At 42.7% G+C, this 20,878-nt stretch overlaps 2 protein-coding genes across 4 annotated transcripts in view; one reads left to right on the forward strand and one right to left on the reverse strand.

The window, feature by feature from the left end:
• Positions 1-766: 766 nt before the first annotated feature.
• rps16 (ribosomal protein S16) lies at positions 767-3,466 on the reverse strand. Its single transcript, XM_070853449.1, has 6 exons — positions 3,393-3,466; positions 3,251-3,302; positions 2,619-2,720; positions 2,136-2,232; positions 1,965-2,012; positions 767-953 (listed from the first exon to the last, which is right to left on the reverse strand). The coding sequence occupies exons 2-6, from the start codon at positions 3,296-3,298 to the stop codon at positions 808-810; spliced, it is 441 nt and encodes a 146-aa protein (XP_070709550.1). The 5' UTR covers positions 3,299-3,302; positions 3,393-3,466; the 3' UTR covers positions 767-807.
• Positions 3,467-20,477: 17,011 nt separating this feature from the next.
• The window catches only part of ppp1r12a (protein phosphatase 1, regulatory subunit 12A), a 48,541-nt gene continuing 48,140 nt past the window's right edge, over positions 20,478-20,878 (forward strand). For all 3 annotated transcript variants that reach the window (XM_070853537.1, XM_070853538.1, XM_070853536.1), the window contains exon 1: positions 20,478-20,792. In XM_070853537.1, coding sequence (XP_070709638.1) covers positions 20,556-20,792 — 237 coding nt within the window. In that variant the 5' untranslated portion in view covers positions 20,478-20,555. The remainder of the gene's footprint in view (positions 20,793-20,878) is intronic.

Raw genomic sequence — 20,878 nt, forward strand, 5'->3', positions numbered from 1 at the left:
AATTAAATCAACCTACAGAAAATCGTTTTGTTTTGTGTTGTGTTTATTTTTTAAGTTAACTCACAGGTGAACTTTCATGTATTTGAAAAATTAATGTTAGTATATTTTAAATCAAATTAGTCACCTCTTGATTCCCACTGCACATGCTGCAACAGCTTTTTCCCTGGTGACATGATGACATGTCACTAACGACAAAGCACATCTGTAAATAATTATCTTAACGATGGCTGGATCCCAATTAGCTTCTTCGGTTTCAGGGTGCAGGTATTATTAAAAACACCTGTCTGCAATACTATTAACACAACTCAGGTGACATGAAACAGGTCTATGCCTGTTCTGACCACTGATTTTAGATTTTGTTTTACCAAACAATCATACTCCTGTCAAAGACTTGAACTTCAGAATTCTGAGAAGAAAGATTTTAACAAATTTTAGGAATCATGTCTGAAAATTAAAAATATTCTTAAAACTCCACAGCAAATGTCATCTATAGAGCTGGACATGATAGGGCAGTAAATGTGGGAGTGTAGTAATTGTTTCACTTATGTGAAAGGTATGAGCATCAGTGGCGACATCATTTTAGTTTTGGTTCACTTTAAGTTTCCCTTTGTTGTCCTCAGAGGTCAAGTTTACTTTAAGAACAGCTACCTTGGTCTTATTCAAGCAGGAGTGCTGTTGCACCCAGCAAACGTCTCTGGTTGTTGGAGAGGTTGTACGTAAACCAAACCACCACCAGATTTATGAATAAAAGAAAAGACAAATGAAGTTCTTTGTTCCTCCAATTTATTATGAAAATGTACAGGGGGATTAACGGTAGGACTTCTGGTAGCGGGCACGAGCTCCAGGTCCACCGAACTTCTTGGACTCGCAGCGACGTGGATCGGCGACCAGCAGGGTCCTGTCGTACTGGATCAGGATGTCCTTGATCTCCTTCTTGGAGGCCTCATCCACATCTGCAGGAAGACAAAAACACTTGCGGTTATTCTGTAAGTTCTTCTCTGTCCAAGGTGTAATTACATCCTGTATACCTGTTTGTACAGAATACTGTGTGCAGTAAAACTGTTCTATGTAGATTCACATCTTCATATCCCAAGCAGAAGTGACCTTTTGTTAACACTAACAGAACTTGGTTTTCTTGTTTAGCTCTCTGTAGAGTAATAATAAAGTGGGTAGAAATAAACGCTTCCTACAGGTAGTTTTTGTGCTAACATAGCACTCATGTCCCATTCTCCATATTCATCCGTGTAGTAGACATTCAGTCCAGGTTTAAAAATGTAGTTGAATCACTGACAATTTTCTTATACGGTGAATTAAACAGCCAAACTCTGCATTCAGCTCATATCCTTAAATCCTTAATACAGCCCATATAGCTCTACAGTTACACGTGTATGTTAATGTATTTCTTATAACAGCGCTTCAGGTTTGAACGCCTTGTGCTGCGTTTCCCACTCCAGCTCCTGGAGGCCCACTGCCCTGCATGCTTTAAGACGTTTTCCAGCTCCTACACACCTGATTCAAATGATCATGTTGTTATCAGGCTTCTGCAGAGCTTGGTGGTGAGCTGATGTTGACCAACAGGAGCGGGATTGGGAAACACTGTACTCCAGTATTTCTGATGCTTACGTTTCAGAAATTTCTCCCAAGTGCGATTTCTTAATTGACAACTTGTCAGCCATCTTGGATGTCCACAGATTTGTAGCTCAGTTAACATCCATGTATCAGTGTAACCATCAGTGGGGTCATCCCACCTTCTATGCAAAATATGGGTTTGTTTAGGCAAGCAAGTTTGCTTTGGAATAAGAATAAAGCAATTTCTCTTTCACAAAGGCATCTATTGTCCTGAAATGCGACACGTGCTTAGAATGCACTTCCTCTTCCCCTGCATCAGGACCTTCAGACATTCACAGCATGCGCATTCACAAATGTATGGGTGATGTTTGTGCATTCAGCAAACTCATACTCACACTTCTGGTAGTAGGCAACCAGGGCTTTGGAGATGGACTGACGGATAGCTGAAGACAACAAACAATAATTATACAGTGGAAGAAAAATACTAAAAAAAAAAAAAAAAAACATTGACTGCTGATAAATATAAAGCAACAAATTCACAGTTGAGAAGAGATTGTTCTGCTCACCATAGATCTGAGCGACATGTCCACCACCCTTCACTCTGACTCTGATGTCAACACCAGCAAAACGCTCCTTTCCCAGCAGCAGCACTGGCTCCAGAAGCTAAAAAAAAGATCAAATGTCAGACATTCTCTTAGACATCAAGATTTAGAAACAAACAGGACACCTACATGTATATAGGCGTTTTACAGACTATGTCCTCACTGCATACAGCACACTGATATTCAGAGCACATTACTGAAGGCCTTCCAGCCTCAGACACACAGGAGTGTAGCAGGACGCAGGCCATCATCTGCACTAAAATCTCATTCTAAAATAATTATTGTATGATAGTGTTATCAGCTGCTAGGCCAAGAACGACAACTGGCATCCACGCACTGTCTTTGAAATGCATAACGACACCCACGTCATGTTGCACTGCACCATTCACTAACTCCAGATGTAGTACCCTCTATTACAATGTATGGGCAGATCTCATGTGGACTCACCTTGTACTGGAGAGTAGCAGGCTCCACCATCTCCAGGGGTCTGCCGTTCACCTTGATCAGGCCATTCCCCCTCTTGCAGTGGGCAACTGCTGTGGCGGTTTTCTGTCACAGAAACATCAGATGACATATTTAAAGTTATATTCCACGTAACCCACATATATTAGGGCAGAGAAAAGTCTTCCTGAGTGATTTCAACCATTTGGTTGATGAAACTCGTAGTGGGTTTGATTAGGGATGCCGATCTTTACAATCAAGTACGGTATTATCTGTGTACAGGAACGTGGGAAGGTATTCCTACGTTAATAGTTAATATGAATTTCATCATTTTCAGAAGCTCAATCGTTGCTAGCAACAGGGCTATCAGACTGATCCACAGTAAAGTCAACCGGTAGCTAACCCGCATCAATCTCAAATGTGATTTACAACCACAGAACACAGCAATGGAGCATCAAGCAACCTTTCAATACGTCTTAGAGATATACTGCTCCACGTTAACTGTTAAAATACTGGGGTATACCAGTGTTAAACTACGACACACCGCAGTTTCATGATAGCTAGCTAAGCTAATGAAAGCTAGCAACACAGGGTGGCCTCAACACCACACGTGGATATACTTTCTATATTTTACTTACTTTACGTCCAAAAACCTGGACAGACTGCAGAGGACCTTTAGCTGGCATGTTTCTGAAACACACAGGGAACAACAGTTACATTAGAAAAGGGGGGAATACGTTTAATTTCTACTATTTTAACGGATCAGGCTGTGGTACATACCGTCTTCAGCTAGGGTGCCGTACGGAGAGACCGACAGGGTTTCACACGGCGAACATCAGGGGCTGCTGCACGACACTTCGGACGTGCTTTGTGGTAAGATTTACGACAGTTGTCCTCGCTCTACCTCCATTTTACATTTTGCTCTCCTGGATTCTGTTGTTGTCGGTAGAAATAACTGTGTCTTAATTGAAAATAAGAAATTAAGCACTAGAAATGACCTGTTTTCTTTCGCTTATTGGCTGACGGTATGCAGGCAGCTCTTCGGTAGATGATTAAGTCCTGAAAACTGTTTTAAGCTTTAGTGTTTAGTGTGTGTTTTCCAAAAAAGATGGCGAGGTAAAATTAGTGTGCTGTCATGTCTAATACTGCATTTTTGGGGTTTCTGGAAATATGTATAAGTCAGTTGAAGGTTTTAGACAGGATGATACAGTATTAATATATAGTTAAGAGGCAGATGCCATTATGCACTTTTAAATAGGTCAGGTTTTTTCTGTCACTTCCCTGTTCTGTGGTCATACCTGTTTCAGAGACACATCAGTACCACTAGCCACACTGAGAAATAACACTAAAGCTCATTCCAAGAAAATGGACAGTTCTGGAGGAGCAACAGTCACAGACAAGCACATCCTGGTTTTGTACACGACAGCAATCAATTACCAAAACTTTCAAAGTACAAGTGGCAGTGTTATATATAATATATACAATGAAGCTTTAGCCACTGATGGCAAACTGAAGTAAACCGGGCTGTTGAAAGGATGAAGAAAGTGAAATGGTGACACAGCACTTATAAGGAGGAAAGAAGCTTCACATGAACTCCTCACTTTGAAATATTCCAATCAAAAATAAGAAGAACAGTAAATCATTAGGCTTTTTTTGCAGCCCATAGTTGTTTTCAGTTGTGACTTCAGGTGTAAGGCTATTTTATTACGACAACAACAACCTCTTTACATGAACTATATCACTGAAAAATGGCATTTAAAAGTGATTACTTCATCCTTTAACCACTCAAACTGTTTTTAAGAAACAAATAGTGGTCAAACACTGAAAATCTGGAAACATTTATAAATAGAGAATGGGTTTTTTTTTTTCCTGCACACTACCTTGGATGATTAATTGCATTTTCAGAGGAGGAAGAGTAGCTGTCTAAACAACAAAAACCAGAGGACGCAACAGCACTGATCTGCTGCCAACTACGAGGGTAATGGCCAGGATAAAGTTGCAAAAAAATCGTTGTTTCTTTACAGGGATGCTTCTAGAAATTATGTTAAGCTGCACTGTGTATTGAATGATTGTATTTACAGTACAACAGATATAGATTTGAAACTACACTGAAGTTTGATTTTGTTAGTGAATTATATAATCCATCAAATGATAAACCACATCACATTAAACCCCTCGTAAACAGTGATGTGTCCCAGTGGCCTGGTTAATGTAAGACCGCACTCGTTTTGAGTCAAAGCCAGTCCCAGCCTCATCCGCTTCTCTAAATCCCAACACAACAGCACCCTCCAGTGTCGGTGAAAGTGCTAAAACAATTTCAAGTGTGACATCATTGCCATCTCAGCTGGGGGCACGACTGTATCATCGACCACATGGTGCCTGAGGGGGATCAGTGCTTTATGCTGCATCACAGGCCGACAGTTTACATCAAATTACACAAACTCACTGCATCTTGGTTTGGTCAAACCTCATTTTTAAGCTTGTGGTTAGTCAAACCGCAGAGATCATGTGATTCAGCGCTGCTTGGGGATGAGGGGCTTAGGGTCAGGGTATGGGAATGGGACATGACATGGGAAAAAGGAAGTGGGGAGGTTTTAGGACATCAAATATCAAACCGTAGTCCTACACAAGAGGCAGTCTTTGATCTGACCACAATTTTGGACAAACTTGATGGGACCAAACTAGACCCTGCTGTTTGTGGGAGGAAGCTGGCGTCAAACGGTCCCCGCTGCGCTCTCTCAAGATTCACGAGATGGATGTGCAGTTGACGAAAACAAATGGAGTCTTTGTGGTGATTGACTCAACCAGATTGATGTGAGAGTGAAGAATTGTACCAGGCGCCTTCTCTAGAGCCTCGACAGGGACACTTGTCAAGAATCTCAAGCACACCACATCCTGCAGTACGACACTAGAGAGGAGAGAGAAGAGTGTCGGCTTCAAGGTCTTACCCGTAAAGGAGGGAAGAAGCGGGGCCATTCCTGGGTCAGAGAAGGACTGTAGATAGATATCATCCTGGGAATCTGTATACAGTGGTGTGAGGCATGTGTGCAGTGTGCAGTGCCAACCTATGCCTGACATTTACTACAGCAAGGCTGGTGTTTACAGTGTCGGCCACGGGTGAACAGGCACCTGGCTTCTTTTATTGTCAGAGGGAATGCGTACTCCCCTCGGGGCCGCTGGCTGAGCTGTTCTAGATTGATAATGGTTTTTGCTTCTTTCAGTCTCGACTTGAATATTGGCTGGACTCTCAAATTCAAACCACATTGGTGTGGGTGGAGCCACCACCGTTTGTGTGAAACCGTAGATTTAAATGTTTATGGTAGTCAGTCGCCCATCTTCCTCCATAGTGTCATGGTGTTTTTATAGATTTCCCTTTTTTTGCAGCACAAAATAAAGCTTTATTAAGAGCATTATGGCCACTTGGGGGCAGTGGCCAAAGTGTGTAACTTTAAAGGCAATGCTGACACATTATCACCTAGCTAGCTAACTATACATCAAGCAGACACAGAGCAACATCAGCACCCGTTTGGATTCGTGTTTATGGCCACCTGATGAATTTAAGTGCAGTATTGCCTCATGTTGTTGCTCTGTTTTGGTCTCCACCAACTCCTGAAGCAAATATCTGGCGCTTTAGCTGCTAAACGCTTCACTATGTGATAATTCAGTGTTGGTTTGTCACTACGAGTTACCCCGTTCACATTACACGTAATGATTTGATCCATGGATTTATTCAGAAATATTGCATAGTACAGCTTTAAAGTAGGCCTCTTTCATACAGCAGTGAAGTAGAAGATGAAGAATGGGAAAAAGGTCTGTGTTGGAATGAATGAAGACATACAGTTGGTGTTTGGACTTATTCCCTAATGCTCTTGTAGTGACAAATGGAGCCTGCTCCATTAAAGAGTCATTACATGCAGGAACTAGTCCAGAGCCCAATCTGTTGTCTTGTACAAAACACTCTCACTTTTCGTTGCCCTTCCCCTTTCGGTTAATGCGTGACAAGTGTGGGGAGTTTATTAGCCAACAGATAAATGCGCGGGATGTAGCTATAGACTGCAAGTGCCAATATCTACAGGAGAGAGACAGACAGAGGAAGCACTGTGCGGGGACCCCGGTTTGGATGATAAGCTTTCAGATAAACCTGTGTTTGTGTTTCGGGTCACTGGGGGCACCCGGTCACCGTCTGCATAGGAAACACGTTAAGGCTGCTGAATCGTCCCTGATTTCCTGCTCTGTTCGGGAGCCCACTAAAGCATACAATCCTTTTGTGTTGCTAACTGTCAAGTTCATCTAACAAAGTCCAGACCTCTCAGCCATTTCAAGTTAAACGCTCTCAGGTTACTGTTTTGGGTCGTGGTATTTTCAGGCCAACTTCTGTCGAGGACTGAAAACCCAACACAATCATATTATAACTTATTCTGTTGACACACAGTAGATAAAATCATAAAAGTTCTTATAAGATCCAAGACTTAAATCCCACATATTTTAAAGAGGCAGATACCGAGCTTCAGTGCTTTAGAGGAGGTGCGGAGCTTACAGAAGGAGGAGAGTTTGCAGTGATCCAGTAAAAGAGCTGGCAATAAATAAAGACCACACCATATATGTGCATTTCCTCTCCTCGGCCTTATGGAAACACATCACCTGGAGGCGCGACCCCTCGACCTTGTCTTGTCACAGCACCCTGAGCATGAGACAACGCTCTCAGATTTACAGGGGAGGAGATGCTGTTCCCGGCCGGCCACACCGTCCCATTTGACCATAATAGGCCTTGCGGTGGTTGAAAAAGTGTTGCCGGTAATTGAAGTTTCCCTGAGCAGAAGGAGCAGATCTGCTAAACCCGGTAGGCGGAGAGGCCGAAGGGGGCGCGAAAGGTTTTGTGAGGTATACAGAAGTGCGGTCGCCATGGCAACGAGAGAAAACTCTGTTGGGCTCATGAGGCAGAAAAGTGTCTTCCTCGAGAAGCAGCTGCGAGGCCCATAAATCTGCAAGTCAAGAGAAATGTGGTTCAAGGTAACAGGTCTTACCTTTTATATCCCTGTGCGAGGAGCCTCAAATAGCTCTCTCTATCCCACCATTTTCCTGTGAAATCCTCAAATGTACCGATATTCTCCATTTCATGATGCATTCAGGCAACTCAGACCTGTGTCTTAAATAAAAATAAATCAAAGTAGTAAATAATGTATTCACACACATACTTCCATATACTGTAACATTTACGTAACATATGGAAGTATGCCAGTTAACATTATACTTTGCAGCTGTAAATTCAGACAACATAGCCCTATTTTCAAAGTCACATTTCAGACTGGGGTCACAACACCTTGATTTTTCTTTTTTTCCTGATATTTTTTTAAAAACTTATTAAGAATTTTACATACCAGATACCAGATTTCTAATATGCAATCACTTTACAGTGAACATCTCTCAAAGACGCTTGAAAGTGTGACATATACCTAATATGTCACCACAAAAAGTGGGATTTCCTGAAACTGGCATGAACTCATCCCTGGGAATGGGAGGTACCAAAATGGCTGCCAGCCCCTCTTTTTTGCCTGTCTCTGTGCCATAGCAGCAGTAAATATTGATGTCTGCCTGTGTGGGTGACAGCTCATAGCACTAAAATGTAGCCCGGTATTGAACTCTGGTTTGGACTTCAGCCGCATCCATTAATTTGGCTATTTCAGCACGCATTTACCACATAGCAATGGGCCTTGCAGCTGTCCCATGCTCTGTCAACTTCCATCTGGGCTTGGAGTTGGGGCCACAGGATAATGCAAAAGTGAGTGCCGCGGACATATTGTCTCTACTCCCAGATTGCATTGCTCTTCCTTTCACATAGATGAACTGGATCCAAACAGTCTAAAAATGATGCCCTTTTCTCTCACTTTTCTTTTAGGCGCAATGAAAAATGATGTCAGAAGAATTTAGGAAAAGTCCCCAATGTTCTGCGAGAATCCAACTCATTTACGTTCGACACTTTGACATGTCACAGCAGTGAATAATGAAATAAACTGTGACTGATCAAATAAATCATTCATGAATGAATTCCCTTGAGGTGTTTGAGTTTCAGGGTGCTGGTACATGTTGGCCCACTTAGTTAGATTTCTGTTTTTTGCTTGTGAGCATCATCAGCACTCGGGATATAAACTCTTTTTTATCTTTTATTGTAATGTCAAATTTTGACTAAATGGGTTGCATCATCGGATTTGGTTGAAGAAAACCACAAACAAAATGATTCCATCCAGCGCATAGGCCTCATTATGCATTTCAGCAGGCGTTGCTGTTTATGGAGCAGGTTGAGGAGCCCAAAGCTGCACTTAAAACGTTGAATTCATGGAGCTGATCTGGCAGTACAGCAGGGCCAAATTTGCCAACAAAACAGCCTTTCATTCGCCATTTGTCTGCGCTGTCACACATGCAACTGGTACTTCCCCTCGATCAATCTCACTCACACACACACACACACACACACACACACACACACACACACACACACACTCATCTCGCCCACACAATCTGCTTCATCACCCTCCTTCTCCTCTTGTTCCATCTCGCTCTTGGTCCCCCCCTACCCCTGCTTATTTCCCTCCATCGCATCCTTTCTGCGTAAGCGTGTGCGTATGTGTGCGCGGGTCGACTCCGGTCAGGGTTCACGTATGAGGCAGTAACAGCGAGGTGAGAACTGGGGCCCCTGTGGGGTCTGGCTGACATCGGCGGCGATAAAGCCGGAGAGGGTCACCGCTACAGCACAGCCTTCTTTATTCCTCGCTTTTTCCTCCCCTACTTTCTCCAGTGTGTCTATCTGATGGGCTCTGGAACACTGAGCTCCAGCATGCTTCGGCCCTTGACAACATCTGGGAATATAATGATGAATATGATTGCAGTCAGCAACTCGCGTCCCCTCACTTCTCTCCCTGTCTCTGCTTGTGCCTGCACACATATTAAAATGTCCAAAAGATGATGAAGTGTGACCTTGACATCATGATAAGTACATGTTAAAACTTGTGGTCTGTAAGTGCACATGACAAATGGCCGTCACATCATGCCGCTGTCTTGTGTTTCGTGTAGTTTATCCTCCCTGTTTTAAAGTATATTCAGAGTATTTTTGGGTATGTTTTTAAAGTATACTATATCCTTATTGTGTTTCCTGGTGTGTCTATAAGTCTGCGCTCAGTCACTCTGTGTTCCAGGCTCCCAGGGGGAGAGGAGACAGCGCTGGGAAGCTCTGATGGGAAAGTGGGCCAGCGCTCTCAGCCCTCCACTGGAGAGCTCCTTAAAAGGCCTGGAGAGATGATGTCGTGGACTCTTTCCTTTTCCCCCCCTTATGCTTTTTTCCTCCCTCCTACAGGAGCGGAGAAGCCCGGGAGTAGGAGCGGAGCCAGGCTTTGGCCAAACTCATCATGCACATCAGAGAAACACACGACACTGATGACTTCATTGAGCTGAAATAAGGCTTCCATCCATCAGGAGCTGGAACGGCTTGTTATTAAAGATAGGATTTCCCGGATTATTCTGCCTTGTTGTACTCATCGAGTCTGCTGAAACTAGGCGCTTTTTGAATTTTAGAGTGTTACTAACAATTGCGGAACTGCTGTAAAGTTCCCCTTTTGTTTGCGAAGCAAAAGCAGAAATGGGGAGGAAATGCAACTTCACGATAGCAACACGAGATGCAGAAGTAATCTTTTGCAAGTTATGTTTGGCTAAGAGTGAAACCTTTTTTATTGTGACACTTTCCGCACACATCGGCTGGACGTGCTCCATCCTGGTAGCTCTGACCAATCAGAATGTCCCAAACACACAAAATAACAGATGTCTTTACACGCAGCTGTTTTAGCAAGCCTGGCTAATTTTTTCCATCACAGCCTCTGCGATAAGGGTCAAGAACCACTTCATGTACACAATGCGCAGTAGGCCAAAACAAATCCATACGCCCCCTTTAACCTCCAGAACAATTACTTTGGAGCCTTTTGCATTGGCCTTTTACCAGGTGAGCTCCCAGCGCCTGCAGTCAGTTGCATCAGGCGCGTGTGGGCGAGCTCTTCACCCTTCCCTCACGAGGCTCCAATCTCCGAGCCATCTGTTGTTATCTGGGGAATGTTCTCCGCACACTTCATGGACATATATGTACCAGGGCTTTGACATCTTTGCTATTTTTAGCGCCGGCCCGCCACTGGAGGTTGTTATGATGATGTCACGCAGGCTTTCAAAATAAATCTGATTGTTTAACTTGGGTTACACTTCCTGCCCGCTTTCCATGTCATGTTTGTTTGTGTTGATTCATCTGTCAAACTGGATTTTTTTTTTTTTTTAGCTGCTGCAGTGTAGGGACTTGTTTTGTCTGACTCACAACTTCTGCTTTGTTGTTTTGTATTCTCAAAATGTTCACAAACTGTTCATCTCTATGAAAACCAGTGTAGATCTTTAACATGATAACATTTAAATAGGAAATACGCTTTGGGAATACGCTTTCTTTCCAAGAGTTAGACGAGATACTATATGATATATAGTCAAACTTTTCCTTATTCCTTCCTTCCTTATGATATGATCAGACAGATTTTATGGTTGGGAGAAAAGGTTACTTTAGGAGTTAAGACATGAGGCTGGAAAATCAGTCTACCTTTGGGGCACCCAAAAACCTTGAACTCTGAACATTTTGGTATGTTTCCAGTACACCGGAGACAAAACCGGATTGTACTGGTGCTGATCCCATGTGACAGGTGAAATGCGCTCTGTTCTGTCTGTGTTTGGAAGCTCAGACCAGGGAAAGGGGAAATTACCCTCTCTTCAAGCACCAACACCCCTTCCTGCTATCGTCCTCCTCTGCGGCTCAGGTAAGAGCAGGTCGGGGCTGTTGACAGGTACCACATGTGACAAATAGCTTCAGTCGTCACCCTGTCAGCTGCGACACAGCCACACCTTGCTGGGAGGCCCATGCCTTGCAGATAACACAGCCGAATCAAACGCTACAGTGGGTGGCTGCATGGAAACTGACAGTTTCCCCCAAACGCCATGCTGAGTGTGTCTTGTTGTACTGGACAGGTAGCCAGACTCATCCACAGCATTCAAAATGCATCTCATTTATATTCACTCTGGCCACGAGTATACATTGAGTATTGAGTATTGAGTATAAACTACATTACTGATAGCAGTTCATTAAAACGGCTCCCATCTCCTTAACAAAGAACAACATTTGTTTGCATTTGTAGCTTTTACAATCAAAACCTTGAATAGGATTATGTTTAATATCAAGAGTATGATTGATTTTTCTCTTCTTCTGTGTTGTCTGTGATTTACATAAATATCCAGCTGAAATCCAGTCAGACAGACAGCTCTGCTCTAAACTCTTTTAAGCTGGTGTTTTGCCTCTGAGCACTATAACTGATTGTCCCAACATGTGAGTTAAAGCAATCTTTATGCCTATAAGCTTTATTCTAGCTCATACAGTGTGCTGCAAAGGTTAGTGCTGATAATACCGTCCGCTGGCTGCACAAAGGGTAATAATCATATGTGGGTGGCTTCACTGCAAGAGGGAGAGGAGAGCAAGTAACACTATTTTTAAGCTGCTGCTTGAGGGCTTCCTTTGTGTGTGGATGGAACATCATTTCTGTATAATAGGGGAGAGTTAAAAGCTGGATTTTAATGCTGGACACAATTCTTGCCAGTAATTCCAGTCTGAGATGGATTTGATTTGCTCGATTTAAAGACAACTACCGCAAAATAACCTTTTATGGGTTGTTGAGTAGCCCTCAGAAATGTAATGTATCCAAAGACATCCCTAGAAAGAGAGGTTTTAACCTCTGGCTGAAGCAAACTGAATATGATATATGCTAGTCAGGGGGAACACTGTATCCATTGTAACTTGTAGTAGATTTTAGGATTACCAAGGTCGTGGGAGATGAGCACAGTTACGAAACGAGATATACGACACCTGTTAATTGAAATATGAACCTGTCCACATGTGAAGTGATGTGCCTTGAAGTGCTGCCCATGACAAATGAGATGGTCTGCGACCTCTGACCTCAGAGAATGCACCCACTGGGCTCGCACCCCCTGATCATCCACAGGGTTGAGTTCAGTTCACAATGTGTAAGTGGTATTTAAACCTGATAGGGCCGAGGCTTTAAGGACTGATGGCGGCTCTGTTTTTCCACTCATGCATCTTTTCATCAAGGTGAATGGAAATAATGAGGGCAGAGGGCTGCAATAGCTAAATCACGAAGTCTAAAACAGGAGAACCAACGCTTTAAAATGATCTCAGAGATGAGAAGTGCCAAGTGTGGGAATATCCTTTTCAGTGCTGATAGAAATCACTTATTGCAATTTCTGATACTGCATTGTAGTACATCTAATTAACAACATTTCAACATTAATAAAGGATCACATGACTGTGAATGCAGAAGAGGGCACTAATAGTGATGAACCCACAGTTTTAGTGTCTTTCACGTCCTTAGATTATTTTGTTTTTTTGGCACGCAACTCCCGTACTGTTTTGGTTTCCAACTGCAGTGGGCACCTGTTTTAAGCAAAAACTGATATACAGTACCTAATATACGCTACCTGCCCACCACCAAAGGCCAGAGAGGCAAAGTTAGCAACCAGCTGGTGAACATGGTGCAGCATTTAGCAGCTATATATTTCCCTCAGGAGCTGGTGGAGAAGAGACCAGAGCTAGAGTGAGAACAAATGTTGGACTTCCATTCATCAGGTGGGCTTGAATACTACTGTAAATGGATCCTAATGTTGCTCCGTATTTGCTGGATGTGAAAATAAGCAACATGTTCAGCAAATCAATATGTCATTGTGGGATTACCGGCTTGTTGTGCTGCCCTGAGTTCAATTAATGCATGTTTAAAAGATAGATTTTTTTTTCAGGTCCGTACCAATGCAATAACTACACACACCCACACAATGAAAGATTCATAATTACTTCAGACTACACAGACTGCTCATACTAGCTTTGAGGACTGCTGATTTTGACCTTCTCTTGCACTCATTTCAGGAGGAAATGTTTTCACTGCCAGTACAGACAGGAGGAACTATTTCAGTGACCGATACCTCGATCTCAACGTGTATGTAGGCACGTGAGGACTGTTTTAAGGCAGACTTGAAAAAATGTGAAGCTATCCTTTAATAAAATTACAGTCTGCTCATTTGTAATCTTGTAATCACTTTCCTTACAGGCTCCTCCAAAATCAGTATAAAGTCATTAAGTATGCTCATCTTCATCCGGCTGGAATATGACGTTTATTTTTGACAGCAAAAATTGATGATCTTTTTTTCCATGGCTTGCCTGGCTGGAATGATTCATAGTAGCTTTTAGCAGTAACCCATTACAGGCTTCACCGCAGCTCCAGATTTTGGCCTATTATTAGCCTCTTTTCTCTAGGAAACAAGGTCACTCAAATAGCCTTGTCTTATTAGGCTGTCACTACTCATTTGGCCTTAAAGAAACACACATACCAGAATTAAATGTGTCTGCATCATAGGCTAACGCACCGCTGTTCGTTTGCGCATAGCTGACATACTGCCGTCACCATACGTTTGAATTGAGTTAGCACAATCAAACATCCATTGTTGTCATGCCAGCATAATGGCTCGGGACTGAAAGAGCCGAATCAAGTGATGGTCAAGCTGTACAGCCCTTGCTAAGTGAAAGCGACTGCCCTATTTCTGTCCAGGGTTACAGCTCAGCTGTCGTCTGGGAGTGGATCACCTCATGAACACTCCCCAACCCTCCACTATCTTCCCCGACATGTCCTGCACCCCTTTTTTGGTGCAGGGTGCTCTTGCTGAGATATCTCAGAGATGCTCTTGCTTAAATGTTAACACGGATTATGCAGACTGCCAGGTGGCAGAGATCATTTCGTCAAAAGGTATTTTTGAGAGGGCTTTCACAGTGTTCCTGATCACATGTGCCAATGTCAGCTGTGACTCTCTCTCTCTGGGATGCCACTCTGTGCATTTCAGCCCTGACCCAAAAATGCGAATAGTGTCTCAAAGTGTCTCTTCTGTGCGACACATGATGTGTTGCTGTAATGCTGAATCTATTTGGACCAAATGATTAAGAGACCTAGAATGAATTTAAGAGCATGTAAAGTAGCACCCGCAGCTGAGGAGAAGGCCACACCGTGTGACCACGGGCAAGATTAAGTTGCTATTATTATTCGTCTTGATGAGAATGGTCTAAAACAATCCGGCCCCCCCTTCCTTACCCCACCTGCCATTCTCTCAACTGCCTCTCCGTCTCTCTGCCAATTTGGTGTCCTTTCTTCCTCGTAACTGCCCGACACAGGGCTGACCTTGGGCAGAGTCTGCTTTCTCATTCCACCGACAGTTGAAGCCCCTGGTGACATAGTTATCATGCAGTCAAATGGAGGCTCGATCATCAGTGATGGACGAATGGTCCAGTCCAGGGTGAGATGTCACCTCAGGCCAGCTACTTTATGGATTAACTCTTCTAGGAATAATATCTTTATATTTCATCGGAATCTGGCTTTTTGCTGTTTGTAGACCTGCTAAGTCTCGCCTGACACCACAGGCCAGGACAAGCCTTTCAGTACACCAGTGACTAATTGAAAGGGTCTAAAGGGCTGAGCCAGAGCAATCAGGGTATTTCTCAACATCACTTTTTAGGCACCCTCTGATAACATCAAAGCGTGACTATTTCTATCTGCTCGATAGTGCTACTGTCCGGGCCTGTAAGTTGGGGAAGGAGATGAGTGTGTCAGTGTCGCGGGCGCCAACAACAGGCATTGGGTGACATGGGAGCATGGGAGCAGGGCGTCTGGCTTCTCTCAGATGGGACTGAGTTGTCCACACTTCACCAGTCACCCTCAGTGAGTGCTGCTTGTCTGGGTCACCTGCACTGACATGCTGGTGGATATGACTGGATACAGTTACTGTAATGCAATGAAAATTATGTATTTTCCATGTTTGCTCTTACTTTTGGAAGACTCAGTATTAGTCTAGACTGTTATGATATTCAAAATATTTATATATTTTTACTTTATTTACTGTGGAACTTCATTAATACTTATTATGAAGCTGGGATAGCCATAAAAACAGCATGTGAACACTACTGAAAGCCACACTAATACAATTCTATTACAGCTTGCAAGTAAAAAAATGATAATAAAGGTTTGGTTTTACAGCATGATTCAAAAAAGTTACCAGGGGCTTCACAGCTCAGGCAATTAAACACCAAATATCAATTAAAACAGAGCAAGGTGATATTTGACGCTTTGGGAAACACATTTGTTTCCCTTCTTGCCAAGAGTCAATGAGACGATTGACTTCATTCTCATGTCTGGCAATATGTAAACCAGACAGAAGTGAGAGAAACCAATTAGCTTAGCTTAGCTTAGCTTAGCATAAAGACTGCACACAGAGGGAAACAGCTAGCCTAGGGATGCTGGGAAACAGATTTTCTGTCTGGATGTAGTCTTTATGCTAAGCTGAGCTAACTGGCTGCTTGCTGTATATCTAATGTTCAGTCTTGAGGGTGGTATTGATTTTCTCATCTAACTCATGGTAAGAACGCAGGGAAGCATATTTCCCAATATGCAAAAATATAGCTTTTTAATTAATTCAAGAATTCACCATCAAAATATAAAAACATCAAAAGACGGCAAATTTGACTCATACTGTGGGTCCAAAATACTGTATCACAGGTGAACAACTTTAACTGATATTTGACTGATATCCATCCATCATATTTGCTAATATGTTATCATACAGTAGTATATATGTTGTGCATATATGTTCCTACAATGGTGTATCATTAATACCAAACCAAAAAGTCTATCATCCCCAGAAACAAGCACACAATCAGCAGCAGCACACCAGCTGTCTTTCCAGAACACTTGACTCAGGGCCTCATCTGGTTTAACAAACCAAACTACAGAGCGGTACCTTCGCGAAAACACACAATTAAAGCAGTAAACATGCGCTTCCTCTGGAAGATCAGTCATAGGTGACGAGGCTCTGACAGTGATGTCACACCACTGGGAGCGCGCCCACGGTGCCATGACTTTTAGGTCTGTCAGGGGGTTTTAACCAACTCGCTCAGGCAAGTCTCAGCAGCTGAAGACAGTGAGAGAGCGCCGGTGTACTTTTGTGTATTGATACACTTGAGTCACTCGCAGACACTTTTATCCTCTCAAGGAACAGGAAGAACAGCAAACTGTCATCTGGGATCAAACTGAAGGTTAATGAAAGACAGGAGTTTGTCTAGAGGACAGCCAAAATAATCACAACTGCCTGTCAGAGGTGATGCTGACAAATGACTTTTCTCTTGTGCTGTATAGTGCATTTCCTGATGAATCCGCTGACATCCAATCAGCTATAACAAACAATGAAATCCTGATGCGTTATCTGGCGTCACATCAATTATTTGCACTGATTGAATTGATCTGCAGGAAGCCAACACCGTGGCAAAAGAAATTTTCCCTAACAATTTCATGATGAACAAATTCAATGTAAGGTCAGCTAATGAATGGTGTAATTACTAATGTCTTCTCTAAAACAAACATCAGTGACGTCGCTGAGGTAAATACAGCTGCGGAGGGGGTAAAGCAGGAGGCATAAACAGGATGCATTACTGTACATTCTAGATGTTTGTTACAGTGTCTGCAGGTGGAGCATGCACATATATGTTGAGGAGTTTCCGTGCCTTCAATAAGAGGCCCCTGTTGTGTAACTCTGCTGTTGACAATGTACATTTTAAGCAAATAGACAAAATGCACGACACTTTGAAAATATGCAAATCCCCTGACTTTTTCTTTCTGGTCCTGAGCAACATACTATTCTCTTATGGGGCAATGCATGTGGCGGCAGTGGTATTTGAATTTAGCTTTAAAACTGACAGATTTGATTGGATATTTCATGTGATGTCTGCATTCATGTTTGACTCGGCTGAAACTTGAAAGTTAAATATTTCTGCACTGTGAGCTAATAGATAGAACTAAACCCTCACTCAACTCTGAGGGCATATGTGCCTGTTACATGCTCTCTTTTAGATGAGGGTATGACCATAAAAATGTCATTACTAGCACATATTCAAACCCTGATATTTAAATGTTATAACCTTTTGAAACCACTCGGTCAGATAATCACGTTTTGTTTTGTTTTTTTGCTGTTTGTGCTGCGAGTATTAACACAGCCTGCAGCTCCAAAACTCACTTGTGTGTCACACACAGATACACAAAGACCCGCACACAGTACACGCTCATTACGGTCAGAGCTGGATGCGGCCCACATGGCTCGTCTTGCGCTGTCAGTCACCGTGAGGTTGACCCTCCCCACCAAACAGTAGCTTACACATCACTTTCCCTCCAACCATCCCGATATCAGCGCATTGAAGCCTCTGGCCAACAACTTCCTGACACTGACGCTGTTGGTGTTCCACTGTCCCTATGACTCAGTAGAGCCACAGTCATTTCCCATGGCATTTCTGTAACATTAAGGATCAGTATCAGCTGAGGCGCTCCTCCACTCTGTGTCTTAACCTCTGTGTTCTGGCTCAGAGCCTCTTGTACGGCAGCCCGAGTCTCATAAACTGCATTCGCAGACAATAAATTATTCAAATCTGTCTACATTCAGTGTCAGCGGCATGAGGAACAGTTCTGAAATGAGAAAACAGAGGTAGCGTGACTTTACACAATAGCTCATGGTCACAGTTGTATAAATGTTTTGGATCATGATTCTGCTTGAACAGCTTGTTATTCAGGATGTTAACTTCAAGTTCAATAGGTGGGTGGTATCTAATCAATCATAAACAGCAGCATTTTCTGTTGTCCAAATATCCTTAAACCCCAAAATAACATCATTATAATCTGTAATGACACCTTATTGAAAAAAAAAAAAGCTGCATGCCTCATACCCACAACTTGCGTACGAGGAGGCAATACCGCACCCCCTGCTGAGTACACATGGGTGTCTGCCAACAATAACACATGGCGGTGCCAAAATAAAAAACACTTTATGCCTGGCCACCTTGTTTTTACTCCAGGTTGAGCTGGACCACCCCGGTGCTTGAGTCCACCAGGCATTCCTCGCACTTCAAGTGTTAGCCATCAAATCATAACAGGTACTTTGTGGTAAGAAGGTTTTTATTTTCCCTCAGTGAGAAAAGTGTTTTTGTAAGACGTAAACTAAACATGTCACATGTGACATAGTCGGAACAGAGATTTCATTTGATGCGTTCATGTGTGGAGGAAAGGGGAAATACCTCCCAATTGAAAGTTTGTTTTGTTAGCATGACATTTCATGAGAGGAAAAGAAACAAGATAAGTTAGGTACAGATGAAAATAATAATATGCTACCAACAAAGAGCAGCACTTAAATCATGGACAGAAGGGACACAGAATCATTTTAATCACTACTGATTGACCATAACACATTTTAAAATATGACTTAAATGACATAAAAATGCACCTTTACGCTATATAATTGAATACAAACTGAAAAGATATACGTTGAACATACAGTTGTTTGTTTTTCACTATCCTTTGTGGAAAATGCCTAGAAAAAAGAAGCAGCCTATAGGAAAACTGTAGCGTTCCATCTGTGGCATAAAGTAACTGGGTGGGCGTATGAATGGGTAATGAATGAATGGCCTGTAGAGTCTGACCATTAATAATTGTCATCTCCATGATTTTTTTTTTGTCTTAATGGTGTTGTTGACTGATACACGATTAAAAACAGACTCACAAGACATTGATCTTTTATAGATATCATATTTTACATTTTCACACACTGAGCTTTCATCATTAAATCAAAATTACTGACTGTGGAAACAGCAGATTGACAGCCTGATCAGAAAAAAAAACAACAACATCTCCTACAACTCAACCATCTCCATGACAACTGAGAAACAGAGCGAGGCGAAGAGATAAGGCTTTGGAAGCAAAAAGGTAGAAAAGTAAGTTGGACCTTATGTTGAGAGGTTGTGGTTAGCTGTATATTGTTTAATACATTTAATAGACAAAAATATCAGGGAAGTTACAATAGCTACAATAACTGAATGATGAATGTTCCAGCTGAATTTAAGGTGAGGACTTACTTCTATTATATTCCCAGTAATATCACTGTAAACAATGGTCTGTACAACGTAAAATGGAGAAGAGACGGTCCAAATATTTGCTACTGCATGTAACAATGCCTTTCTCTGTCTCTCCTATTACTTGCTTACAAAGCAATAAATGGTCTTGGACCCAAATACATAACTGACTGACTTATAAGGCATGAGGCGTCCAGACCCCTCAGGTCATCTGCTGCAGGTCTACTCAGCATTCCCAGAATCACAACCAAGCAAGCGACTTTCAGTTTCTATGCTCTCCACCTATGGAACAAGCTTCTTGAACACTTTATAGTCTGATAAAACTGTTTTTTTTCCCGTTTAAATCAGGCCTTAAAACACCACTGTTCACTGTGGCTTTCCAATAATAGAGCTACATAACTTCTTTTCATTTGTAACTATTTATACACATGCTTTAACTATTTATTTTCTTGTGCATTTACTATCTTTTCCATGCAATTTAATGTTTCTGTGTCTTGTTGTATGTCCCTGTGAAGCACTTTGAATTGCCTTGTGTCCGAAAGGTGCTATACAAATAAATTTGCCTTGCCTTCCCTCTTGTGAGCTAGCTGAATATTATGTAATATTTTCAAGTTCTCTTGTCTTATTTGGTGTACACAGTCTATAAGGGATCACCCTCCTCACTCTCCCCTCATAATCTGCTGATGATGACGTTATACTGCAGCTCCTGAGATCCAGATCTCGCGAGATTGTGAAAAACAATCCTCTCTCTCTCTCGCTCTCTCTCTCGGCCCCCCTCCTCCTCCCCAGCCCTCCCTTCCCACGCCCCAGTGCGCTGTGGGATAGTGCCACTATAAAGTATATCCTCTCTCGGAGAAAGATAAGAAGCCCGAGACAGGAGGGGGATGAAGATGGCGGACGCCAAGCAGAAGAGGAATGAGCAGTTAAAACGATGGCTGGGCTCGGAAACGGACCTGGAGCCTCCTATTCTGAAAAAGAAGAAGACGAAGGTGAAGTTCGATGATGGCGCCGTGTTTCTGGCCGCCTGCTCAAGCGGCGATACCGAGGAGGTGCTCCGAATGCTTGACCGGGGCGCTGACATCAACTACGCCAATGTAGACGGTCTCACCGCCCTCCACCAGGTCTGTGTTAGCCTGCTATGGCTGTTAACGCCACTCACTGCCAGCATCAGCACACACAAATATGGGTTTGCTGCTAGCAACTGCTT

Source organism: Pempheris klunzingeri, chromosome 22, assembly GCF_042242105.1.
Source record: "Pempheris klunzingeri isolate RE-2024b chromosome 22, fPemKlu1.hap1, whole genome shotgun sequence".
In the NCBI taxonomy this organism is placed as follows: domain Eukaryota; kingdom Metazoa; phylum Chordata; class Actinopteri; order Acropomatiformes; family Pempheridae; genus Pempheris; species Pempheris klunzingeri.